General features: G+C 43.4%; 2 protein-coding genes and 1 pseudogene across 3 annotated transcripts; 1 reads left to right on the top strand and 2 right to left on the bottom strand.

The window, feature by feature from the left end:
* Positions 1–16: 16 nt before the first annotated feature.
* On the bottom strand, positions 17–7,411 carry LOC306914474 (E3 ubiquitin-protein ligase TRIM47-like). The gene is made up of 7 exons (XM_079491510.1): positions 7,035–7,411; positions 5,189–5,569; positions 4,104–4,199; positions 2,471–2,704; positions 1,929–2,079; positions 1,262–1,321; positions 17–1,176 (listed from the first exon to the last, which is right to left on the bottom strand). The coding sequence occupies exons 1-7, from the start codon at positions 7,254–7,256 to the stop codon at positions 500–502; spliced, it is 1,821 nt and encodes a 606-aa protein (XP_079347636.1). The 5' UTR covers positions 7,257–7,411; the 3' UTR covers positions 17–499.
* A 6,305-nt stretch (positions 7,412–13,716) lies between these two features.
* Positions 13,717–14,709, top strand: LOC306913815 (von Willebrand factor A domain-containing protein 5A-like; annotated as a pseudogene). The gene has a single exon. The product of its transcript is annotated as a von Willebrand factor A domain-containing protein 5A-like (transcript).
* A 4,836-nt stretch (positions 14,710–19,545) lies between these two features.
* Positions 19,546–27,386, bottom strand: LOC306914475 (tripartite motif-containing protein 16-like). The gene is made up of 7 exons (XM_079491511.1): positions 27,160–27,386; positions 24,033–24,413; positions 23,149–23,244; positions 21,939–22,172; positions 21,388–21,538; positions 20,768–20,827; positions 19,546–20,682 (listed from the first exon to the last, which is right to left on the bottom strand). Exons 1-7 carry the CDS (start codon positions 27,379–27,381, stop codon positions 20,021–20,023), a joined length of 1,806 nt encoding a protein of 601 aa, XP_079347637.1. The 5' UTR covers positions 27,382–27,386; the 3' UTR covers positions 19,546–20,020.
* Between the last annotated feature and the right edge of the window lie 371 nt (positions 27,387–27,757).

Genomic DNA, 27,757 nt, shown 5'->3' with positions numbered 1-27,757 from the left:
TGAAAATAACAACAACTCTCTCGTCATTACCAACCTTTATTGCAAGAATACTGCCGACAGCAGTGGTTCCCAAAGAGGGATCTTAATGTGTATACAGTGTAATTATACAGTATACGTTTATAGAGAGGACATCTGCACATTTATAAAGTTACAATTTAATGTCTTTTAAGACCTCTTTATTTACCAAATTGTCATATAAAGACAGGGGTAAACGTTGTGAAAATAGACGATCTACAAGCAACGATCACAACGCCTCGCAGTGCAAGGCAGTAAAAGAAAAAAAATAGATTCACAAATTGGTTTGCCTGTTTCTTTACGTATTAAGTGTACGGTATTTGACAATTTGGTATCTTTTATGTGAAAATAAACAATCAAAGCATAACTATCATCTACCAATTAATCCACCAAGTAGTTCCTATACACTATGATCTTCTCTTTCCCTACAGAACACTGGTGAGGTTTTCAACTGAATACCAGGATCAGGTGTCTTTAAACATGCCTACCATATCTTACACACCTCTGCTGTATGAGTTACAGCCTTAGAATTACGATCACCACAACTGTCCTTACCAAGACTCTTAAGTGTTGTGTAATCAGAGGGGCCGTGAAGCCCTATCCCTGCGTAGAGAGGATGTGTGAAGGTGGTGTGAACTGTGTGGAGGAGGGTTGTTGTGTTGTCACCAACACTGTAGAAGGACAGAGTCCCTGCCTTGTGGTCCAGGAACACCCCCACCCTGGTGGAAGTGAAACTATACGTATACAACCCATCTGGATAACCCCAGGGTGGATCTTTATTGGGTTCGGTATTAACATCTCTGGTGTAACTAGTAGGCTTTGTCACTTTGGTATCAATGCCGTTGTGTGTGAACCAGCAGTCGTCACCTACGCATCTTAAACACCAGGACTTTGAATTGAATCCAAGGCCTGACTGAAAACGCTCATGTTTGTTGACGTCATCATAACAGACTGCTATATAAACCCATTCAGCCTCATTCCATTCTACTTCCAGGTAACAGCGTTCAGTCAGAGCCTCCTTACACAACACCTGGCGGTAAAATGAAAATCTCCTTGGATGGTCAAGGTACTGTCGGGGGCTTTTGGTCACCTTCCTGTTCTCCTCTGACAGGACGAGGTTGTCGTGTACTGTGTTTGCATCCAATGAGAGCGGACAGGAATCTGTGAGAACACACGACAACACATAATGAACGTCAGTGTCATCAAGCTGTTGGTCAGAAAACACTCAGCCTGAACATGGACTCACATTGTAAGAGTTCCTCTCTGGTCTGAGGCTCTGCTGGATGAGAAACATCAGCTGGAGACTCTGGAGACACAAGACATGAGTCAGATGAAGAACACTCTGAAGAATGACCTCAACTAAACACTCTGGAGACACAAGACATGAGTCAGATGAAGAACACTCTGAAGAATGACCTCAACTAAACACTCTGGAGACACAAGACATGAGTCAGATGAAGAACACTCTGAAGAATGACCTCAACTAAACACTTTTTTTTGTTTGTAAATGTTTTTTTTTGTTCTGTTCTCTTTTGTAATGTTATTTTTTTGTTTTGTTTATATGTTGTTTGTTACTAATAAGCTATAAGCATCACCTTAAAATAACTGTTTTATGTGTAATGTCTCTCTGAAAAGATCGAAATAAACTATTCATTCAAAGAATGACCTCAACTAAACACTCTGGAGACACAAGACATGAGTCAGATGAAGAACACAACACTCGAAGAAGAAGAATGACCTAAAGCATTGCTTCTCAAAGTGGGAATCGGTACGTATCGAGTATCGTGACAGCCTTAAAATCAACTGTTTCTGACTTTAACAATCCACCGTTTACTAAGATGGCTGGTTGACCATTCAATCTGACCTGTGTGTGTGTGTGTGTGTGTGTGTGTGTGTGTGTGTGTGTGTGTAACCTGTGTGTGTCCAGGGTGTGTTGAGGACCAGGTCCAGGTCATCTCTCAGAGCAGACACATCTTCTCTCAGCTGAGTGAAGGAGCTCAGAGTGGACACGACATCACTGGGTAAGACTGGAGGTCCACTGGAGCTGGACGCACTCTGGACGCTCTGGAGAGAACACATACATAATAGTATTAATACAAAATATTATTGTAATATTGCTTCGTAATCCTTTTCATACCAAGGGCCATTAAATTAATATGTATTTGGTCAATGGCCCCCGACCCCCATCAGAAAATATTGTCTGCCAGTGACCCTCATAGCTCATACAAGGTTTGTGTTATTAAAGTTACACTTTTTTTTTAAATAGCACAATACAATATGTACAGTACAAGGTCAAACGTGTCGATTGGTGGCACGTTGTGAGCTTGTAGATCTGCTATTTTCAAATAACCAACATATTTAGGTTTAAAGTGGTTTAATGGTTTAACCTAAACCTGAAATGCATGTCATTAGTGTGTGACAGAACCTGAATGATGTCATCAGTGTGGGACAGAACCTGAATGAAATGTGTGATGTCATCAGTGTGGGACAGCTGGTCCAGCTCAGCGTGTGTCCTCTCCAGCTGTGCGATGTCTTCCTCCAGCTGTCTCAGGACGTCCTCAACCTGGGACACGGCTGTCTTCTCCTGCTGTCTGATCATGTCTTTAACCTGGCTGTGTCTTCTGTCCACGCTCGCCTTCATCTCTGAGAACATCTGCTCACTGGCCTCCACGGCTGCTTCTGCAGAGCTCTGATTAACACACATGCACACAGTCACGCACACACACACACGCACGATCGATCGTGTGGTGCAGTGGGTTGGGATCCAGTCTGTTATACAATTACAATACCAGTAACCTCGGGTCACCAGGCTTTCCACCTCGGAGGAAATCTGATCTGTGTTACCAAATTGCCGTGTGAACCGGTCTGGAGCGGATGATATCGTTACGTCATGTTGTAGTCACTGTTTTGTAGTCATCAGACCAGAACCATCGAAAGCAGAACTTCCTTTCCCTCAAACCGTAAGAATAATTAATACCTTCTCTATGAAGGCGTGACTCGTTCCCTCGTAGCCTGCAGCTTTTATTGGGAAAAATCAGTTTGAGGGAAAAGATTCCAGATTGAGGGTTCCGGCCTGATGACTACAAAACAATGACTACAACATGACGTCACGATATCATCCTGATGACTACAAAACAATGACTACAACATGACGTCACGATATCATCCTGATGACTACAAAACAATGACTACAACATGACGTCACGATATCATCCTGATGACTATAAAAAAAATGACCACATGACGTAACGATATCATCCTGATGACTACAGAACAATGACTACAACATGACGTCACGATAACATCCTGATGACTACAAAACAATGACTACAACATGACATAACGATATCATCCTGATGACTACAAAACAATGACTACAACATGACGTCACGATATCATCCTGATGACTATAAAAAAAATGACCACATGACGTAACGATATCATCCTGATGACTACAGAACAATGACTACAACATGACGTCACGATAACATCCTGATGACTACAAAACAATGACTACAACATGACATAACGATATCATCCTGATGACTACAGAACAATGACTACAACATGACATAACGATATCATCGGCTCCCGACTGGATCATAAACCCAAAAAGGAATGCTGCCCAGGCTACAATACCAGTGGTTCTAAAACCGTTTAATTTCTAGGGTGATATTTGTAGCTGTACATAATATTCTATTGACTACAGAACATCAGGAACTACTGAGTAGTCACAGTAAGTAACAGAACATCAGGAACTACTGAGTAGTCACAGTAAGTAACAGAACATCAGGAACTACTGAGTAGTCACAGTAAGTAACAGAACATCAGAACTACTGAGTAGTCACAGTAAGTAACAGAACATCAGGAACTACTGAGTAGTCACAGTAAGTAACAGAACATCAGGAACTACTGAGTAGTCACAGTAAGTAACAGAACATCAGGAACTACTGAGTAGTCACAGTAAGTAACAGAACATCAGAACTACTGAGTAGTCACAGTAAGTAACAGAACATCAGAACTACTGAGTAGTCACAGTAAGTAACAGAACATCAGGAACTATTAGCTAGCCTGATGTGAACTCTGACCTTCAGCGTCTCCTTGACCTCTCTCAGCTCTTTCACTTCCTTCTTTCTCTCCTGGATCTTCTGCTGGAGGTTTTGCTGACTCGTCCCCAACTGTTTCTGCAAGAGAACGTTTGGATTCACACACACAACGTGAAGACACAGTTGACACAATACGTTCATTTATACACCGATAGCAGGGCAGCTCTGCTACTCTCTCTTTGATGTTTGATAGTGCTGCTCAATTAATCAAAAAAAAAAGATTGAGATCTAGATTCAGACACCTACTGTATGCAATCTCATTTTGTGAAGAACGGTGCAGCACTAGATGGCTGTCCAATTCATTTTAGTTACTCTTATGTTTTTTGAATAAATATTTTCATGGAAAAAATGACAATCGTGTGAGAATCGTGATCTCAATTCTTGTCGAGGAAAATCTAGATTCACAGTTGAGCAAGAATCGTGCAGCACTAATGTGTGATTCTTCTTCGTCTAACCGGGAAATCTGCCTTCTCATGCATGAAAAATTAGATGTTTGCTCAAACATTGTGAAAATAGTTGATCTACAAGCTCACACCTCCTCGCGTTGAGAGGCGTTGTGAGCTTGTAGATCGGCTATTTTCACAAATTGTATCTGTGGAACCGAGTCAACCTTAAACTGAATGCCTGAACTACTACATTTCCTTGCGGTACCTGTCTGTGGCTCCTCTCTACGGTACCTGTCTGTGGCTCCTCTCTACGGTACCTGTCTGTGGCTCCTCTCTACGGTACCCGTCTGTGGCTCCTCTCTACGGTACCTGTCTGTGGCTCCTCTCTACGGTACCTGTCTGTGGCTCCTCTCTACGGTACCCGTCTGTGGCTCCTCTCTACGGTACCTGTCTGTGGCTCCTCTCTACGGTACCTGTCTGTGGCTCCTCTCTACGGTACCCGTCTGTGGCTCCTCTCTACGGTACCCGTCTGTGGCTCCTCTCTACGGTACCCGTCTGTGGCTCCTCTCTACGGTACCTGTCTGTGGCTCCTCTCTACGGTACCTGTCTGTGGCTCCTCTCTACGGTACCTGTCTGTGGCTCCTCTCTACGGTACCTGTCTGTGGCTCCTCTCTACGGTACCTGTCTGTGGCTCATCTCCGCGGCCGCTGACACCGTGTCGTGGCCCTTGTGTTCATCCATGGCACACAGGTAGCAGATGAACTGCTGGTCCGTGCGACAGAACACCTCCATGGGCTTGTGGTGTCTGGAGCACATGCTGTGGTGCAGGCGGGCCGCGCGCGTGGCCGGGACCAGCTTGTGCTTCTTAAATGCAGGAACATTGTAGTGAGGCTGGAGGTGAGTGTCGCAGTAGGACACCTCACACCCCAGACAGGACATCACGGCTTTGTGGCGTCTGCTTTCGGGGCAAAGGTCACAGGCTACGTCCGCAGGGCCGGCGTAGAGCGGAGCGGCAGAGACAGAAGACCGCTGATCATCTGGAGTCCTCAGTTTCTCCACAAGCTGCAAATAGATTCAGATTCACGTTATTGTCACGTAGATGCACTGGTTAGGTACATGTGGAAAACATACACTCGGAAGCTCCACTGCAATACAAAACGACAACCTAAAATCACTCATTAAAAACAATAACAGCCAGGGCACAAATATCAGTGAAAGTGCAAAGTGTGTGCTGAGGGTTTTTGCACAGTCAGTCTTTCCTGAGAAAGAACAGCTGTCCCTTAGCCTGCTGGTGTGTGTAAAGCTCACTCACTGATGACAACTAAAGTAATGCTTAATGTAAATCGCTCTGGATTTTAAGAGCGTCTGGGATAAATGCCTTAATTGTAAACTAAGCCAACAGGAATCTCTAGTCATTCTATGTACTGTACATGTCCATGATCATAGGAATGTTAACTATCTGAACATGTCTTACATAGTATTCAGACTTATTTAAAATGAACATTTATTTCAGCATTAATGATGCTATACATTCTTTCCAACGTGTAAACAGTACATCCTTACAACTTCAGAGCCAAAAATAACTAAGTGGTTAATTTCTTGAACTGTCTTTTATTACAGGCTCACAACTACGCATCAGGGCAGCTCAAGGTACCGTTCACTTCCTGAACATGACACTGGTACAGAATATATAGTATGTACCGAGTTCAGATGATCAGCCTGTAGCACGTGACCTAGTTTTGACGACCCAACCATCCTGGTCATTTTTCCTCATGTTTTGACCACAATGTTAAAATGGAAGATAGAGAGCATGTTTTTAAACGCTAGGTTCATTGTTTACAATCACAATAGACTGCCACACCTTAAAATGAAAAATAGAAAAGAAAAAGAGACAAAAAGAAAAAACATGGACTTACTCACCACCATAAATGATAACATTCTAACCAAGTGATCAGTAAAGTCATGTTGTTATTCAGCTCTAGCATTATATTACATTAAAGTCTTTGGAGTTTAGTTCAAAATAGCCTTTGTACTTTCGCACTTGGGCTCTGTACATCTACATAAACGTTCATATTTAAAATATAAACAACCTTCCCAATGGGCACGGATGTTACAATCATGTACGGCTGATCAGAAGTACCCCTATAGTCCGTATTGTTCAATAAAACGCATTTTAATCCCATCGGTGTCTATTTTTCCTCAAAGAGTTATAACATATCAGAGTGCAATACACCTCCCAAACGATAGGGTCGCGCAGTTTAAAGTATAGAGAAAATGGCCACCGATCGGATTAAAAGGCTTTTTATTGAACAATAAGGAATATACAGATACTTCTGAGGGTCCGTACATAATTAAGACATCCGTGGCCATGGGTTTAGCACTTTACATTTGAAATATGAACGTTTATGTAGATATACGGACCCCAAGTGAGAAAGTACAAAGACTATTTTAACTAAACTCCAAGACGCTGGGCGTCAGGATCCAAGTCTACTTCACGTCTCTCTCTGATGGTCATCAGAATGATCACCTCAGCCAGCATGTGGTTCCTCCTCAGAGCAGGCCGTGGACAGAAGGTCTCTCCACACTGAGGACAGCTGGACAGGCTCTTCTCCTCGGCCTCCTGGTCCCAGGCTCCTTCGATGCAGCCGAAGCAGTAGCTGTGTCCGCAGGGCAGAGTCACTGGCTCCTTCAGCACCTCCACGCACAGAGAACAACTGAACAACTGGTCCTGGTCCACGACTAGAGACATTTTACTGACTGACGATCACCTCTCTGTGGAGAATGACTGTTGACTGAGACTAACGTGAGTTCCCAGAACTAGAAGTTCTCTCATAAAAACAGGAGGTCTGCCTCTGGGCGAGGCTGAAACACAGAAACAAACACATTTAGGTTTCGTTTCCTCTGAACTCCTAACCAGTGTGTTGCCAGATCGGATGTCACGGGAGAAACAAGCGGTCAGGTCTATGAAAACAAAGCCAAAAGGTGCGCCAACAAGGCTGTTGGGTTGTTTTGTTAAATGTTTGGTATTTTGTTAAATATTTGGTATTTTGGTAATGAGAGCGTTGTTATTTTTCAACTATCTTATCTATAATATCCAGAAAGTTAATTTCCTTTTCATATCAGCAGAAAATGACTTCTTCCTCCTCCTTGCCCATTAAAGCTGTATAACCACAACTCATCTGTACCACTAGAGGGCGGTGTGGTGCCACACAGCCACAGCATGCCAGCTGTGTGCATTAATGGTGACTTTTGATTGATCAAAGTATTTATTAACAGTATGCAGAATAATAGGTACATTTCAAGCACAACTTAATACAAAAACTGTTAACTGTGGACGACACCATAAAACATTACACTTGTTTACAACAGGGTCCACCGTTTTCAATTCATCATAACATTTAGAGACGTACAAATAGGCTATACACTTTATATAACAAAAAAACAGGAAATCATCATAAAAGGAGACAAATGGGACAGGGCCTAATAACTAATGATGATGGCAGCAATAATTCAAGGTGCTTTTTGTTGTTACATGTTGTGTCCACAAGACCTCCTCACACACTGTAGCACTATGAGTAATAGTACTAGGCATTCAACAAGATAACAGTACAATATAGACCTCACACACTGGAGCACTATGAGTACTAGTCATTCAACAAGATAACAGTACAATATAGACCTCACACACTGTAGCACTATGAGTACTAGTACTAGGAATTCAACACGATAACAGTACAATATAGACCTCACACACTGTAGCACTATGAGTACTAGTACTAGGAATTCAACACGATAACAGTACAATATAGACCTCCTCACACACTGTAGCACTATGAGTACTAGTACTAGGCATTCAACAAGATAACAGTACAATATAGACCTCCTCACACACTGGAGCACTATGAGTACTAGTACTAGGAATTCAACACGATAACAGTACAATATAGACCTCCTCACACACTGGAGCACTATGAGTACTAGTACTAGGCATTCAACAAGATAACAGTACAATATAGACCTCACACACTGTAGCACTATGAGTACTAGTACTAGGAATTCAACAAGATAACAGTACAATATAGACCTCCTCACACACTGGAGCACTATGAGTACTAGTACTAGGAATTCAACAAGATAACTGTACAATATAGACCTCACACACTGTAGCACTATGAGTACTAGTACTAGACATTCAACAAGATAACAGTACAATATAGACCTCCTCACACACTGTAGCACTATGAGTACTAGTACTAGGCATTCAACAAGATAACAGTACAATATAGACCTCACACACTGTAGCACTATGAGTACTAGTACTAGGCATTCAACAAGATAACAGTACAATATAGACCTCACACACTGTAGCACTATGAGTACTAGTACTAGGCATTCAACAAGATAACAGTACAATATAGACCTCCTCACACACTGGAGCACTATGAGTACTAGTACTAGGAATTCAACAAGATAACTGTACAATATAGACCTCACACACTGTAGCACTATGAGTACTAGTACTAGACATTCAACAAGATAACAGTACAATATAGACCTCCTCACACACTGTAGCACTATGAGTACTAGTACTAGGCATTCAACAAGATAACAGTACAATATAGACCTCACACACTGTAGCACTATGCGTACTAGTACTAGGCATTCAACAAGATACAATGTTATAATAATAATAATAATAATAACAATAATAATAATATGGAGGAACATCATACAGTAAATAATAATAATAATAATAATATGGAGGAACATCATACAGTAAATAAAAAATAAAAAAGGATAAACAGTTGTTGTCTTAAGGTTCTTGCTCCTAGAGTATACATTAAATGTGAACATAATTACTACTATACGCAGGTTATCAATAATATAACATACTGTAGCGTCCCAGTGGAACACAAGTACTGTGTTATGGTTAGGACTGTGCTACTGTGTGTGTTCCTTTAAGGACCAGCCCGGGGGGAAGTACTTCCGGGGTGAAGGCGGAAGCACGTTTACTAGTTTGGTGTATGAGGCTGGTGCAAGGGGGCAGGCAGACTTTCCAACGTTGAAGCTCTCCTCCCTAGTGGTAGGAGGAGGGACTACAGGCGGACCCGTGGATTCATGACCGGGAAACCCCGTGCAGCTGGGCTTTAACATTGAGCGCTCGGTTGCACTTCCGCATTTGACCACCAAAATTTGGTGGTCAAATGCGGAAGTAGACGTTCTGAGACGGTACTTCCGGCAGTCTTCCGGGTGCTTCAAAACGCCACTGAGCAACTTCCACTGACATGAATAGCTGGGGGGGCGGAGCTTCGCGCCAGTTCAGTCTCTATTATATATATACTCTATGGGCTGGTGTTGTTGTGCTCTGAGCCGTCGGGTTACGCTAGCATTTTGGTAGGCTATTCGTAGCTATCCAGCCATCACTATTGTGTGCCTTGTAACTCGTTATTACTAATAAAAGCAACTTAAAGAAAGAAGGTTGTCATGTCGGAACCCCACCGGTCATTACAATATTAATATGAGTTTACAGAATTGGGGGGGGGGGGGGTTCTAAGTGTTGGAGTTTGGAAGTGCTCGTTGAATATCACTCAACAGCCCATGCGTAGGCTATACCACCTGTTTTGAATTTTCACATAATGCAGGAGTTTGCTTTACTGATAACGAGCGCTTCCAATTAAACTCTTGGAGTTGTTGAGTTTGACGTTGTTTAATACCATCAGATAGGACCTTTCTGTTTGGATCAATGGGCTGTAAGTTACCACCTTGCTGGCCAGATGGCAGCGGTGTGAATAAGGTCAATAGCTCCCGATGAGCAGGCTGGTGCCTTGCATGGTTTCCTCGCAACGTAATGCACAATCTATGTAAAGAGCCTTGGATGGAGGCGCTATATAAATGCACCATTTACCCATGACCACTTATCACCGTGTTCTATGACCATGACCACTTATCACCGTGTTCTATAGAGACACACGGGGACTACAAATTCCACGCCCCCAAATGAGACAGCGTCCCCACTTCTGGTCCGTTTCAACTGTGTACTGCAGCTGGCAATGCAATCCCTATGAGAGGCATCATAAAATACCCTTATTTCACTGGTTCATTACTGAGGCTGTAGCGATTTATTTTGTGTTCGAATAATGTGTCCCATATGTTTTATTTGTCCTTTTTAATGTCATATACCTGCCATCTCAATATACAACCCACAATGTACTATAATATACTCCATAAGATTGTAAAGACTGCTAGCATCGGATATATTGAAGTTTCCCTGACGTATGATTTGTACGTCACGCATTAATCCTTATAAATACCGCTAGATGCGGCATTCCCCAGCGACGGATCGAGCGACCACGACGAGCGTGACAGAGTCCAGCGTTGTAAACGGTTAAACGGCCAGTCTTCATCATGCCTAAAGTGTGCTGCGTTCCTCTTTGTAAAAACAACAAAGAAAAAAACCCAGACTTGATGTTTCATCAACTTCCAGCTGATCATGAAAAGAGACAGAAATGGCTGCACCCATCCACTAGTAAAAAATATGTGAAACCATCCAGAAGAAGTTTGTGAACTCCACAAGTGGTGGAAATTAAGTATTCAAGTGAAGCTTATGAAGGTATATGTCACAGTGAAAATAGCCTTGAAACTTATGATAGTCAGTCATGACGCAACTTCACCCTGTCTTTAGTGCCTTGCTACATTTACAACGTTTAAGTGTAGGCTACATAAGCGTTCAGATTTCAAATATAAAGTGCTCATCCCCGGCCGGAGCTACGGATGTTATACATTTGCACGTTTATTAGCACCCGTGTAGTCCTTATATTGTTCAATAAAAAGCATTTTTTTTCCGCTATATGCTTTCAATACGTGCCCTTATCGGTTGGGAGGTGTATTGCACTCATGCATTATTATAACCTTTATAGAAAATGGTCACCGATCGGATTAAAATGCATTTTCTTGAACAATACGGGATGCACGGCTGTTAATAGCCGCCCGTTCAAAATTCTAACATCCGTGTCCCCGGGGGTGAGCACTTTATAGGCTATTTGAAATCTGAACGTTTACAAATGCACATAATTTAGCCAGGCGCTCAAAACAAGGCAAGTCACGCCACGACGCACGTGAAGGACGAGCGTCATGTGAACCATTAATCTTATCCTACTGAATATGATATAGATTGACAATATCAAGAAGTCAGGCAAAATCATCTGAGGAGCATATGCTGCTATATAGGATTACACAGACTGAAATTGACTGCCTGAAAAGTAATTTATTATATTATTCTTCATGCATGAAGCTCCCAATTCCCGTGAAATTGCAATATATGGGCTATATAAATAAATACCCCATATATTGTAATATGTATTAAAACTGTAATACATAAGATAGATTCTAATTGATATTTTATTATCTATAAACCTGGATAATCCACTAGATAGTTGACAATGGATATGTCACTCCTGGCCATTTAGTTGGGTCATTTTCCCAACTACTTTTAGGCAAATCATATGGACAAATTGATAATCCAACAAGTTTTATTTTTTCTTTGTATAAAGAATTCATATACGCCTGCATGTTCACACCATGCACCACAAATACGGATAATGTATCTTCAAACTCGGCGGCGCTTGGAACGTCACTTATAAGCGACAGGTAATCAGTCTGTCAACTCAGCTCTGCTCCGTTAACATTATGGGTAACTCATTCAAGTGGTAAATTAAATGTGAAACAAGTCATCTATTGAGAAAACAAAAAAATATGTTGACAAAGACACTTCATACATTTGGAAACATATTTTTATTCAAATCAATATAGTCTTCAGTTCATGTTGTATTATTTTAAAAGTAGGCTAACTACAGTGGAATTTCAATTGACTTCTATGGGCTGGCATGCAGTACACTGGTCTAACGGACCAGAAGTGGGGACGCTGTCTCATTTGGGGGCGTGGAATTTGTAGTCCCCGTGTGTCTCTATGACATCACCGTGTCCTGTGACATCACCGTGTACTGTCCTGTGACATCACCGTGTTCTATGACATCACCGTGTCCCGTGACATCATCATGTCCTGTAACAGTATAAGGTTACACAGTCCCGTGCTGCATTCTATAAGGTTCCCAGGTGGTTAGATATAATTATACAGTATATATATATGTATATAATAGTATATTATATATATAAGTATATTATAGTATTATACAGTATAGTATATTATATATATATAAGTATATTATAGTATTATACAGTATATATAAGTATAGTATATTATATATATATAAGTATACTCTAGTATAAGTAAGTGTCACTCCCAACGGACTCAGAACGAGGCAAGGTAGTTCTTTTATCACTGGTAGATTTATTGTCTGTCACACAATTCATCCACAACGTCAAACTGTTGTAAATAAGCATAAAAGACAAACATTCAGATTAGAACCAAATCAATAAAGAATCATCATCATAAGAAACAATAACAAATGCAGAAAGGAAACAAACACACCTCACTGGCGCTGCTGCATAAACCGAAGGGAATAAAAGGACGTCTTTGCCCTCTGAAGTGACCATAAACACAGCGACACTGAAATACAATTCATTCCATGAATAAGACATTCAAATACACATCATGTCAATATGTCTTGATGTAAAGCTTTACGTTGTTAAACACACAAACCTGTTGGTCAGCGACACGCTGTAAACAAACCGCCCGGCATCTCTACAGAACGGAAGTGTAACAATGATTCCCCCCCCCCCCCACTGTATATGTTTCTTTTCCCTTTTTACCTCCATTATGATGAATTCCTGTACTGTTCTTTGTCTATATAGAAGTGTCTATTTGTACGTCTCTAAATGTTTTGATGATTTGAACATGGTGAACCCTATTGGAAACAAGTGTAATGCTTAATTGGGTCGTCCACTCACAGTTAACAGCCTTTGTATTGAGTTTGTGCTTGAAATGTACTGTAATTCTGCAAACTGTTAATAAATTCTTCAATCAATCAATCAATCAATCAATTGTGAACCATCGCAGACTCAAACCATATATGGGCATAGCACCGGAAATGACGGAACTAAACTCCAAAAACTAACTTTTACCCAAATATATATTTAGAAAATAATAAACTTATAAAACTAACAAATTGCATAATAATTACAACACGACGGCAGTAATAGTAAGTATAGTATATTATATATATAAGTATACTCTAGTATATTCCACTGTAATGTCTATCAGTCCAATATGTAATAATGCGAGGGTGAAGTGCTGCAGTCTGCTCTCCTCCCAGAAGGAGCCGGTTCCTCTGAAAGCCTGGAGGTGGAGGTGAGGGACCACGTGGCCACCGTCACTCCACCCTCACTCCAACGGTGAGGAGCGCCCCCTGGAGGCCGTGTTTGTCTTCCCGCTGCCCGGCGACGCCGCCGTCTGCCACTTCAGTGCGGCGCTGGGCCGCCGTGGCGAGGTGGTGGCCGAGGTGAGGGAGAGGCGGCGAGCCCGCGAGGAGTACGACGACGCGCTGAGCTCCGGCGGCCACGCCTTCCTGCTGGAGGAGAGCGAGCGGAGCCCCGACGTGTTCTCCCTGAGCGTGGGCAGCCTGCCTCCGGGGGAGAGCGCCACCGTCAGGCTGGAGTACGTCACCGAGCTGGCCCTGGAGGCCGACGGCGGCCTGAGGTTCTGTCTGCCCACCGTGCTCAACCCCCGCTACCGGCCTCAAGGGGGCGGCGGTCAGCCTCAGGCCAACTCCGTCCCGGCCTCTCTGGTTCCCTACGCTCTGTCCTTCGTTGCCCGACTGAGCTCTCCTCGGCCCATCTCCAGAGTGGAGTCCAACTGTTCCCTGGAGCCCATCCGGTACCTGGACGACGCCGAGCGGACCCGGGCCACGGTCAGGCTGGCCGCGGGACACAGGTTCGACCGAGACGTGGAGCTGCTGGTTTATTACGCCGACGCCCACCGGCCCACCGCCGTGGTGGAGGCGGGACGGGAGTCCGGCGCCACCGGCTCTCTGATGGGCGACCCGGTGGTCATGCTGAGCCTGTACCCGGAGTTCCCCGATGGTAGCGCGACGGCGACCGCGTCGACTCCGCGCGGGGAGTTCCTGTTCCTGATGGACCGTTCCGGAAGCATGGACTCTCGCAGCGGGCGCGGCCAGACGCACATCGCCAGCGCCAGGGACACGCTGCTGCTCCTGCTCAAGAGTCTGCCCGTGGGCTGCGACTAGTTTTAGTTTTAGTCCACTAAATATAAGATTTGTCGACTAAATCTAGTTGACAGGCCTTGATGCCACCGTAATGGCTGATTTTACACTTGCTGAAAATAGCCGATCTAGATCTGCTATTTTCAGCATGCAACCAAGTGTAAAATGACTTATACTGGATCTCTTGTCCACTAGTCGCTTCCTAACATTTTAGTGTAGTTTTTATTTGTTGACGAAATTGTCAATATATTTAGTCTCATAGTTTTTGTCCATCAGCTAAATGATAGTTAGGAACCAAATGGACCCATGGATCTGTAACTCCAAATGGAACCAAATGGAACAAATGGAACCAAATGGTTCCATTTGTACACTCTCAGAGTTAAACTAAGAGTGATTTTAATACAATATACATGCAGAGGTCCTCTGGGGTCCTGACATTCACTGCTAGAGCCGTAAAAATCCCTGGCATATCTTTTCAAATGGGGGTCCGCGGGCTAATTAGTGTCAATTTGGGGGTCCTTGGCACGAAAAGGTTTGGGACCCACTGGTCTAGGAGTTCCCCAGTGCAGGAGGTCCCTGGTTCACAGCTCACCAGGCAGGAGGTCCCTGGTTCACAGCTCACCAGGCAGAAGATCCCTGGTTCACAGCTCACCAGGCAGAAGGTCCCTGGTTCACAGCTCACCAGGCAGAAGGTCCCTGGTTCACAGCTCACCAGGCGGAAGATCCCTGGTTCACAGCTCACCAGACAGAAGATCCCTGGTTCACAGCTCACCAGGCGGAAGATCCCTGGTTCACAGCTCACCAGACAGAAGATCCCTGGTTCACAGCTCACCAGACAGAAGATCCCTGGATCACAGCTCACCAGGCAGAAGGTCCCTGGTTCACAGCTCACCAGGCGGAAGATCCCTGGATCACAGCTCATCAGGCAGAAGATCCCTGGTTCACAGCTCACCAGACAGAAGATCCCTGGTTCACAGCTCACCAGACAGAAGATCCCTGGTTCACAGCTCACCAGGCATAAGGTCCCTGGTTCACAGCTCACCAGGCAGAAGGTCCCTGGTTCACAGCTCACCAGGCAGAAGGTCCCTGGTTCACAGCTCATCAGGCAGAAGATCCCTGGTTCACAGCTCACCAGGCAGAAGATCCCTGGTTCACAGCTCACCAGGCAGGGACACTAACAAAACCCTATCATGGATAGACACATGTTGTCATGTCTGAGGTCCTCTCATTCTGTACGTGTTTTTAATCCTTATCATCAATCATGTCTTTTAATACTTTTATTCTCAGTTGTACTCGATTTGTATATGAAGTTTTCTGCTCAAGCGTGTACGTCTCCTCTGAGGGGTGGAATGACAGGGTCTAGCCCTGGGAGTGGTTTCTGCTCAGGCGTGTATGTCTCCTCTGAGGGGTGGACTGACAGGGTCTAGCCCTGGGAGTGGTCTCCTCTGAGGGGTGGGCTGACAGGGTCTAGCCCTGGGAGTGGTTTCCTCTGAGGGGTGGACTGACAGGGTCTAGCCCTGGGAGTGGTCTCCTCTGAGGGGTGGGCTGACAGGGTCTAGCCCTGGGAGTGGTCTCCTCTGAGGGGTGGACTGACAGGGTCTAGCCCTGGGAGTGGTCTCCTCTGAGGGGTGGGCTGACAGGGTCTAGCCCTGGGAGTGGTCTCCTCTGAGGGGTGGGCTGACAGGGTCTAGCCCTGGGAGTGGTCTCCTCTGAGGGGTGGGCTGACAGGGTCTAGCCCTGGGAGTGGTCTCCTCTGAGGGGTGGACTGACAGGGTCTAGCCCTGGGAGTGGTCTCCTCTGAGGGGTGGGCTGACAGGGTCTAGCCCTGGGAGTGGTCTCCTCTGAGGGGTGGACTGACAGGGTCTAGCCCTGGGAGTGGTCTCCTCTGAGGGGTGGGCTGACAGGGTCTAGCCCTGGGAGTGGTTTCCCATCATTAAAAGGGGTGTAACGATACATTGTAACAGCGATACGATACATGGACGATATATTGGTTCATTATGGCGATACGATACGATTCAATGATTTGAAATCGATACAGTAACTATTTAGCAAAGACATGAAATACTGTACAGTATGTGTGAAACATGTGCTGGGATAGTGCATATTGTGAAGGGAAAATGTATGAATTTTGATATAAATAAATAAACGCAGTGATTCTCTGGAAAATAAATAGACATTAATGTAATTAAAAGCCCTCTTTTTCTTTTTTATTGATACAATCGATACTTTGCATTTCAAAACGATACGATACAAAGTCAATGTTGTCGATTTTTCGATGGTTATATATATCGTTACACCCTTAATTAATAATCAATGATTTTTGTTAGAGATGTCCCGGTAAAGTATCGGATCGGCCCTTATTTGTCATATCGGGTCATATCGGTATCGGTAAATATGCCAGTCTAACCACTGATCCGACACAGGTGTATGGGGTTCACACTATGGCAGGTAAATAACATGTTGGGGCATGTGGAGTGGAGTTTGCTTTGGAGTTGCCCCAAACTGCAAGTGCACATTAGAGTGAGGAGTCTGCTATAAACACAACACAAGATATATAGCTAGATAGCTATAAACACTATATTCCCGGACGGTGGACTTCAAAATAAGATATTTTTCTGTGTGGCGTTTGCATGTTCTCCCCATGTCCCCTAGGGTAGGTACCCTCACAAAAAACATGCAGTAATCCTGGTCTCTAAACTGCCTCCCCCTGGCCAGATGGAGGGGAAAGGAACTGGTCGGAATAACGTGTTCCTTCCACGCGCTACGTCCAACCAGGGAAACTCCCTCCTGTCAGGTGTAAAGGAGCAACTTGGACACTCAGGCATGAAGGAAGCATGAGTTCAAGTCCGTTGCTCTCCCCATGTCCCCCATATATGGGGACTAGGTTGGCGGAGGGTGTGTAGAGCCCAGGATCACATTAGATAATTGACACAGGGGTGAAAAATGTGTTACAAAATCGTGGGATAAAAATTATAGAAAAGAAAATATAGATATTTTTTTATTATTATAAATGTTATTCTTTGGTATTGGTATCGGCTAACATAAATTGTGGTAATCGGATCGGAAATGAAAACAGTGCATCGTGACATCCATACTTTTTGTTCTGTTTTGTGTCATTATAATATTTTCCTGATGAAGACCTGTCCTACAGTCTTATACCATAATGTATATAATAAATAGCAATACATTTAATCATATTTCATGTCAACAGCCTAAACATGGATGTATACTTTTCATATATAAACAACTAAACATTGCAATATGAAATAACAACCCAGAAGTCTTGAGTTTATTTTCTTCATCTTTTCTTTCAAAGTTGGTTTATTTACTTCCATATTTCTCAAGCAAAGTTTTTTTTTTTCTTTTCATTATTATTAATTTTATATTAATGTAATTAAAAAAAGATAAAACTTGGAATTTTTCTGTCTTTTATATACAAGCAAAACAAACCCATATGAAATAAAAAAAACCAAAACAAATAAAAACGATATAAACGAGAACTTTAAAACAATCCCTGCAACAATACATTGAATAGGAGGATCTCTAGAAGCTTCTGGATGGGATTCATAGCGTAGCTCCGCCATGAACTCACAAGCACGGTGGGAGCCAAGAATCACGCACACGCCCATGACGCACGCACGCCCACACACACACGCACGCACGCACGCCCGCACACACACGACGCACGCACGCCCACACACACGCACGCACGCACGCCCACGACGCACGCACGCACACACACACACACACTCGGAGATTCCAAAAGGTTCAGGTTGTTTAGCTGAGACACACTAGTGATGCACCGAATATTCGGCCGCAGAAAATATTCGGCAGAAAATGGCTAGTAAAAATGCATTTTCGGCCTATTCGGTTTCGGCCCTGAATAGGCAGAAAATATATCACCGAATATAGTGTATGCAATTAATGCATTCAAAAGAGCTGAATAAATGTTTTATGGACCCATAATAGTGATTATTAAGTTTTGCCATAACCATTTATTTTGCCATAGATCAGGTAGCTTTTAAGGTACGGCCATGACAGCAATGGTAGGAAAAAAAGATGTATAATATTAATCATATTTGGGTATTTCGGCCAACTGTTTCCTATATTCGGTTTCGGCCAAGAATGTCCCTTTGGGTGCACCCTAGTACAGACTGGGAGGATATGCATGGAACAGACTGGTATAGCGTGGAGTGGCATATATAAAACATGTGACATTTACTTCCCAGCAACCACCGTAGATTCTAATCCCTAAACCCAAGCATTAGCCTTTGATGTTCTTGTCTTTTTGTCTCTTGTATATTTGTCTTTTAAATGCTGCCATTTCTTTTTGCATTACTATATTGGTCTACTTGCGTTGCTACAATGTCTTAGGAGCTGAGGTCTTTATGTACTTTTATCTTGTTGAATGACTATTACTCATAGTGCTACAGTGTGAGGTCTATATTGTACTTTTATCTCGTTGAATGACTATTACTCATAGTGCTACAGTGTGAGGTCTATATTGTACTTTTATCTTGTTGAATGACTATTACTCATAGTGCTACAGTGTCTGAGGTCTATATTGTACGTTTATCTCGTTGAATGACTATTACTCATAGTGCTACAGTGTCTGAGGAGGTCTTGTGGACACAACATGTAACAATAAAGAGCATCTTGAACCTTGAATCATTGCTACCATCAACATTAGTCCCCGTTACCATTAAAGCACACAGCTGGCATGCTGTGGCTGTGTGGCACCGCACCGCCCTCTACTGGTGACACAGAGGAGTAGTTGAGGTTCTACAGTTTTAAAAGGCAGGAATAGAAGTCATTGTTATGGATTTTATCAAGATAGTTGAAAATAACAACAACTCTCTCGTCATTACCAACCTTTATTGCAAGAATACTGCCGACAGCAGTGGTTCCCAAAGAGGGATCTTAATGTGTATACAGTGTAATTATACAGTATACGTTTATAGAGAGGACATCTGCACATTTATAAAGTTACAATTTAATGTCTTTTAAGACCTCTTTATTTACCAAATTGTCAAATAAAGACAGGGGTAAACGTTGTGAAAATAGACGATCTACAAGCAACGATCACAACGCCTCGCAGTGCAAGGCAGTAAAAGAAAAAAAATAGATTCAAATTTGTTTTCCTGTTTCTTTACGTATTAAGTGTACGGTATTTGACAATTTGGTATCTTTTATGTGAAAATAAACAATCAAAGCATAACTATCATCTACCAATTAATCCACCAAGTAGTTCCTATACATTATGATCTTCTCTTTCCCTACAGAACACTGGTGAGGTTTTCACCTGAATACCAGGATCAGGTGTCTTTAAACATGCCTACCATATCTTACACACCTCTGCTGTATGAGTTACAGTCTTAGAATTAAGAGCACCATAACTGTTCTTACCAAGACTCCCAAGTGTTGTGTAATCAGAGGGACCGTGAAGCCCTATCCCTGCGTAGAGAGGATGTGTGAAGGTGGTGTGAACTGTGTGGAGGAGGGTTGTTGTGTTGTCACCAACACTGTAGAAGGACAGAGTCCCTGCCTTGTGGTCCAGGAACACCCCCACCCTGGTGGAAGTGAAACTATACGTAAACCCATCTGGATAACCCCTTGTGGGTTCGGTATTAACATCTCTGGTGGAACTAGTAGGCTTTGTCACTTTGGTATCGATGCCGTTGTGTGTGAACCAGCAGTCGTCACCTAAGCATCTTAAACACCAGGACTTTGAATTGAATCCAAAGCTTGACTGAAAACGCTCATGTTTGTCGATGTCGTCGTAACAGACTGCTATATAAACCCATTCAGCCTCATTCCATTCTACTTCCAGGTAACAGCGTTCAGTCAGAGCCTCCTTACACAACACCTGACGGTACAATAAAAATCTCTTTGGATGGTCAGGGTGCTGAGTTTTCTCTCTGGTCACCTTCCTGTTCTCCTCTGACAGGGCGAGGTTGTCGTGTACTGTGTTCTTATCCAATGAGAGCGGACAGGAATCTGTGAGAACACACGACAACACATGATGAACGTCAGTGTCATCAAGCTGTTGGTCAGAAAACACTCAGCCTGAACATGGACTCACATTGTAAGAGTTCCGCTCTGGTCTGAGGCTCTGCTGGATGAGAAACATCAGCTGGAGACTCTGGAGACACAAGACATGAGTCAGATGAAGAACACTCTGAAGAATGACCTCAACTAAACACTTGTTTCTCAGTCTGTTTGTCTGTTTTTTTGTTTGTAAATGTTTTTTTTTGTTCTGTTCTCTTTTGTAATGTTATTTTTTTGTTTTGTTTATATGTTGTTTGTTACTAATAAGCTATAAGCATCACCTTAAAAGAACTGTTTTATGTGTAATGTCTCTCTGAAAAGATCTAAATAAACTATTCATTCAAAGAATGAACTCAACTAAACACTCTGGAGACACGACATGAGTCAGATGAAGAACACAACACTCGAAGAAGAAGAATGACCTAAAGCATTGCTTCTCAAAGTGGGAATTTCACGATACTCGAATTTCGGTACGTATCGAGTATCGTGACAGCCTTAAAATCAACTGTTTCTGACTTTAACAATCCACCGTTTACTAAGATGGCTGGTTGACCATTCAATCTGACCTGTGTGTGTGTGTGTGTGTGTGTGTGTGTGTGTGCGTGTGTGTAACCTGTGTGTGTGTGTGTGTGTGTGTGTGTGTGTGTGTGTAACCTGTGTGTGTCCAGGGTGTGTTGAGGACCAGGTCCAGGTCATCTCTCAGAGCAGACACATCTTCTCTCAGCTGAGTGAAGGAGCTCAGAGTGGACACGACATCACTGGGTAAGACTGGAGGTCCACTGGAGCTGGACGCACTCTGGACGCTCTGGAGAGAACACATACATAATAGTATTAATACAAAATATTATTGTAATATTGCTTCGTAATCCTTTTCATACCAAGGGCCATTAAATGAATACGTATTTGGCCACAGACCCCCATCAGAAAATATTGTCTGCCAGTGACCCTCATAGCTCATACGAGGTTTGTGTTATTAAAGTGTTTCAAAGATATTACACTTTTTTTTTAAATAGCACAATACAATATGTACAGTACAAGGTCAAACGTGTCGATTGGTGGCACGTTGTGAGCTTGTAGATCTGCTATTTTCAAATAACCAACATATTTAGGTTTAAAGTGGTTTAATGGTTTAACCTAAACCTGAAATGCATGATGTCATTAGTGTGTGACAGAACCTGAATGATGTCATCAGTGTGGGACAGAACCTGAATGAAATGCGTGATGTCATCAGTGTGGGACAGCTGGTCCAGCTCAGCGTGTGTCCTCTCCAGCTGTGCGATGTCTTCCTCCAGCTGTCTCAGGACGTCCTCAACCTGGGACACGGCTGTCTTCTCCTGCTGTCTGATCATGTCTTTAACCTGGCTGTGTCTTCTGTCCACACTCGCCTTCATCTCTGAGAACATCTGCTCACTGGCCTCCACAGCTGCTTCTGCAGAGTTCTGATTAACACACATGCACACAGTCACACACACACACACACACACACACACACACACGCACACGCACGATCGATCGTGTGGTGCAGTGGGTTGGGATCCAGAATCGCTTCCATCACAACCGTACGTGTCAGTATGTGGACTTCATGTCTGTTATACAATTACAATACCAGTAACCTCGGGTCACCAGGCTTTCCACCTCGGAGGAAATCTGATCTGTGTTACCAAATTGCCGTGTGAACCGGTCTGGAGCGGATGATATCGTTACGTCATGTTGTAGTCACTGTTTTGTAGTCATCAGACCAGAACCATCGAAAGCAGAACTTCCTTTCCCTCAAACCGTAAGAATAATTAATACCTTCTCTATGAAGGCGTGACTCGTTCCCTCGTAGCCTGCAGCTTTTATTGGGAAAAAACGGTTTGAGGGAAAAGATTCCAGATTGAGGGTTCCGGCCTGATGACTACAAAACAATGACTACAACATGACGTAACGATATCATCCTGATGACTACAAAACAATGACTACAACATGACGTCACGATATCATCCTGATGACTACAAAACAATGACTACAACATGACGTAACGATATCATCCTGATGACTACAAAACAATGACTACAACATGACGTCACGATAACATCCTGATGACTACAAACAATGACTACAACATGACGTCACGATAACATCCTGATGACTACAAAACAATGACTACAACATGACATAACGATATCATCCTGATGACTACAAAACAATGACTACAACATGACATAACGATATCATCCGCTCCCGACCGGATCATAAACCCGAAAAGGAATGCTGCCCAGGCTACAATACCAGTACAATACTGTTTAATTTCAAGGGTGATATTTGTAGCTGTACATAATATGCTATGGACTACAGAACATCAGGAACTACTGAGTAGTCACAGTAAGTAACAGAACATCAGGAACTATTAGCTAGCCTGATGTGAACTCTGACCTTCAGGGTCTCCTTGACCTCTCTCAGCTCTTTCACTTCCTTCTTTCTCTCCTGGATCTTCTGCTGGAGGTTTTGCTGACTCGTCCCCAACTGTTTCTGAAGAGAACGTTTGGATTCACACACAACGTGAAGACACAGTTGACACAATACGTTCATTTATACACCGATAGCAGGGCAGCTCTGCTACTCTCTCTTTGATGTGTGATAGTGCTGCTCAATTAATCATAAAAAAGATTGAGATCTAGATTCAGACACCTACTGTATGCAATCTCATTTTGTGAAGAACGGTGCAGCACTAGATGGCTGTCCAATTCATTTTAGTTACTCTTATGTTTTTGTTTATGCTTTTTGAAAAAATATTTTCATGGAAAAAATGACAATCGTGTGAGAATCGTGATCTCAATTCTCGTGGAGGAAAATCGAGATTCACAGTTGAGCAAGAATCGTGCAGCAGTAATGTGTGATTCTTCTTCGTCTAACCGGGAGGTCAGCCTTCTAATGCATGAAAAATGAGATGTTTGCTCAAACATTGTGAAAATAGTAGATCTACAAGCTCACACCTCCTCGCGTTGAGAGGCGTTGTGAGCTTGTAGATCGGCTATTTTCACAAATTGTATCTGTGGAACCGAGTCAACCTTAAACTGAATGCCTGAACTCCTACATTTCCTTGCGGTACCTGTCTGTGGCTCCTCTCTACGGTACCTGTCTGTGGCTCCTCTCTACGGTACCTGTCTGTGGCTCCTCTCTACGGTACCTGTCTGTGGCTCCTCTCTACGGTACCTGTCTGTGGCTCCTCTCTACGGTACCTGTCTGTGGCTCCTCTCTACGGTACCTGTCTGTGGCTCCTCTCTACGGTACCTGTCTGTGGCTCCTCTCTACGGTACCTGTCTGTGGCTCATCTCCGCGGCCGCTGACACCGTGTCGTGGCCCTTGTGTTCATCCATGGCACACAGGTAGCAGATGAACTGCTGGTCCGTGCGACAGAACACCTCCATGGGCTTGTGGTGTCTGGAGCACATGTTGTGGTGCAGGCGGGCCGCGCGCGTGGCCGGGACCAGCTTGTGCTTCTTCCACGCTGTGACATTGTGGTGAGGCTGGAGGTGAGTGTCGCAGTAGGACACCTCACACCCCAGACAGGACATCACCGCTTTGTGGCGTCTGCTTTCGGGGCAAAGGTCACAGGCTACGTCCGCAGGGCCGGCGTAGAGCGGAGCGGCAGAGACAGAAGACCGCTGAACATCTGGAGTCCTCAGTTTCTCCACAAGCTGCAAATAGATTCAGATTCACGTTATTGTCACGAAGTCTCTCTGCATTCTATGATCCTATAGTTTACTGAGACGCTACACTGTCTCTCTGCATTCTATGATCCTATAGTTTACTGAGACGCTACACTGTCTCTCTGCATTCTATGATCCTATAGTTTACCGAGACGCTACACTGTCTCTCTGCATTCTATGATCCTATAGTTTACTGAGACGCTACACTGTCTCTCTGCATTCTATGATCCTATAGTTTACTGAGACGCTACACTGTCTCTCTGCATTCTATGATCCTATAGTTTACTGAGACACTACACTGTCTCTCTGCATTCTATGATCCTATAGTTTACTGAGACACTACACTGTCTCTCTGCATTCTATGATCCTATAGTTTACTGAGACACTACACTGTCTCTCTGCATTCTATGATCTATAGTTTACTGAGAAACTACACTGTCTCTCTGCATTCTACGATCCTATAGTTTACTGAGGCACTACACTGTCTCTCTGCATTCTATGATCCTATAGTTTACCGAGACGCTACACTGTCTCTCTGCATTCTATGATCCTATAGTTTACTGAGACTTCGACACTAACTCTGGGGGAGCCCAGAGTTAGTGTCGAAGTCGTGCGTGCGTGCGTGCGTGCGTGCGTGCGTGCGTGCATGTGCTTGCATGTGTCCTGGGCATGACGTTAAACTGCCCCGTTGTAACTACCACCGTTAATGTAGTGTAGACACGGATAAAGAAATGATAGGGCGTGACAAACACAGGATCATAATGTTATCTGAACACTGTGGCTGCTCTGACCTTTGACCTCTGCTCACGTTGTTTTACAACATCTTGCATAAGTATTCAGAGTTCTTTAAAAATATATATCAGTTATTTCTGCAGTATAAATTATGCTATACATTCTTTCCAACGTGTGAACAGTACATAGCCTTACGTCTTCAGAGCCAAAAGCCAAACATATAAACTAAGTGATTATTGAATGCGTCAGGCAGCTTGGTACAAGTTCACTTCCTGAACACGACACTGGTACAGACTAGTACAGACTAGTACAGACTAGTACAGACTGGTACAGACTAGTACAGACTAGTACAGACTGGTACAGACTGGTACAGACTAGTACAGACTAGTACAGACTGGTACAGACTAGTACAGACTGGTACAGACTAGTACAGACTAGTACAGACCACTGGTACAGACTAGTACAGACTAGTACAGACTAGTACAGACTGGTACAGACTAGTACAGACTAGTACAGACCACTGGTACAGACTAGTACAGACCACTGGTACAGACTAGTACAGACTAGTACAGACCACTGGTACAGACTAGTACAGACTAGTACAGACTAGTACAGACACTAGTACAGACTAGTACAGACTAGTACAGACTAGTACAGACCACTGGTACAGACTAGTACAGACTAGTACAGACCACTGGTACAGACTAGTACAGACTAGTACAGACACTAGTACATACTAGTACAGACTAGTACAGACACTGGTACAGACTAGTACAGACTGGTACAGACTAGTACAGACTAGTACAGACACTAGTACAGACTAGTACAGACTAGTACAGACTAGTACAGACTGGTACAGACTAGTACAGACTAGTACAGACTAGTACAGACTGGTACAGACTAGTACAGACTAGTACAGACTGGTACAGACTAGTACAGACTGGTACAGACTAGTACAGACTAGTACAGACCACTGGTACAGACTAGTACAGACTAGTACAGACTAGTACAGACTGGTACAGACTAGTACAGACTAGTACAGACCACTGGTACAGACTAGTACAGACCACTGGTACAGACTAGTACAGACTAGTACAGACCACTGGTACAGACTAGTACAGACCACTGGTACAGACTAGTACAGACTAGTACAGACCACTGGTACAGACTAGTACAGACTAGTACAGACTAGTACAGACACTAGTACAGACTAGTACAGACTAGTACAGACTAGTACAGACCACTGGTACAGACTAGTACAGACTAGTACAGACCACTGGTACAGACTAGTACAGACTAGTACAGACACTAGTACATACTAGTACAGACTAGTACAGACACTGGTACAGACTAGTACAGACTGGTACAGACTAGTACAGACTAGTACAGACTAGTACAGACACTAGTACAGACTAGTACAGACTAGTACAGACTAGTACAGACTAGTACAGACACTGGTACAGACTAGTAGAGACTAGTACAGACTAGTACAGACACTGGTACAGACTAGTACAGACTAGTACAGACTGGTACAGACTAGTACAGACTGGTACAGACTAGTACAGACTAGTACAGACTTCAGATGATCAGCCCGTAGCTTTTAACACAATGTTAAAATGGAAGTTAGAGAGCATGCTATTATAACAGATGCTAGGTCTATTGTTTACTATCACAATAGATTGCCACTAATTCATTCATTCATAAATAAATAAAACATTACCCTACTGTTAATGATAACCTTCTAACCAAGTGATCAGTAAATTCATTATTATTCAGCTCTAGCCTTAATCCAATACTTCTATTATATTACAGTTTGTCTTTGGTTATTGGTTATTACAAAATCCGTGGCCATGGGTTTAGCACTTTATATATGAACTCAAAACGTTTATGTAGGACCTCAAGTGAGAAAGTACAAAGACTATTTTAACTAAACTCCAAGACGCTGGGCGTCTGGATCCAAGTCTACTTCATGTCTCTCTCTGATGGTCATCAGAATGATCACCTCAGCCAGCATGTGGTTCCTCCTCAGAGCAGGCCGTGGACAGAAGGTCTCTCCACACTGAGGACAGCTGGACAGGCTCTTCTCCTCGGCCTCCTGGTCCCAGGCACCTTCGATGCAGCCGAAGCAGTAGCTGTGTCCGCAGGGCAGAGTCACTGGCTCCTTCAGCACCTCCACGCACAGAGAACAACTGAACAACTGGTCCTGGTCCACGACTACAGACATTTTACTGACTGACGATCACCTCTCTGTGGAGAATGACTGTTGACTGAGACTAACGTGAGTTCCCAGAACAGGTTCTCCTATAAACATGGGAGGGGCAAGGCTGAACAAACAGACTGACGCACCCAGATCACTCTTATCACTAAACACGGGTGGAATTCACCCGAACACCTGAAATCACAAGAAATCACACGCATGTGAAGTGAGGGGCACTAATATATTAAAGTCTAACTCATGTTGCTATGATTAGGTGATGTAATGATGATGTAAAACAAATGGTGTCAAAACAAACATTAAATTCTCTTTATTGTTTGAATTATTATCTTTTATTTACTTTTAACATTTAATTTACATACAGTTATAAAATGCAACCTATAAA

The sequence above is a fragment of the Electrona antarctica genome (genome assembly GCF_951216825.1).
Source record: "Electrona antarctica genome assembly, chromosome: 21".
NCBI classification, from domain to species: Eukaryota; Metazoa; Chordata; class Actinopteri; order Myctophiformes; family Myctophidae; genus Electrona; species Electrona antarctica.
The sequence above is the reverse complement of the archived record's forward strand: the minus strand, read 5'-3'. Positions and strand labels throughout refer to the sequence as shown.

Bases quoted from the DNA above. Each gene is read 5' to 3' on its own strand.
- LOC306914474 (XM_079491510.1), bottom strand. From the start codon at position 7,256: ATGTCTCTAGTCGTGGACCAGGACCAGTTGTTCAGTTGTTCTCTGTGC. The intron at 2,080-2,470 runs GTTCTGTCCCAC...TGTTCTCTCCAG, and splicing joins ACATCACACATTTCATTCAG to AGCGTCCAGAGTGCGTCCAG. The intron at 1,177-1,261 runs GTGAGTCCATGT...GTGTTCTCACAG, and splicing joins CAGAGAGGAACTCTTACAAT to ATTCCTGTCCGCTCTCATTG.
- LOC306914475 (XM_079491511.1), bottom strand. From the start codon at position 27,381: ATGTCTGTAGTCGTGGACCAGGACCAGTTGTTCAGTTGTTCTCTGTGC. The intron at 23,245-24,032 runs GTACCGTAGAGA...CGTTCTCTTCAG, and splicing joins CGGAGATGAGCCACAGACAG to AAACAGTTGGGGACGAGTCA. The intron at 20,828-21,387 runs GTTACACACACA...TTGTGTCTCCAG, and splicing joins CACACCCTGGACACACACAG to AGTCTCCAGCTGATGTTTCT.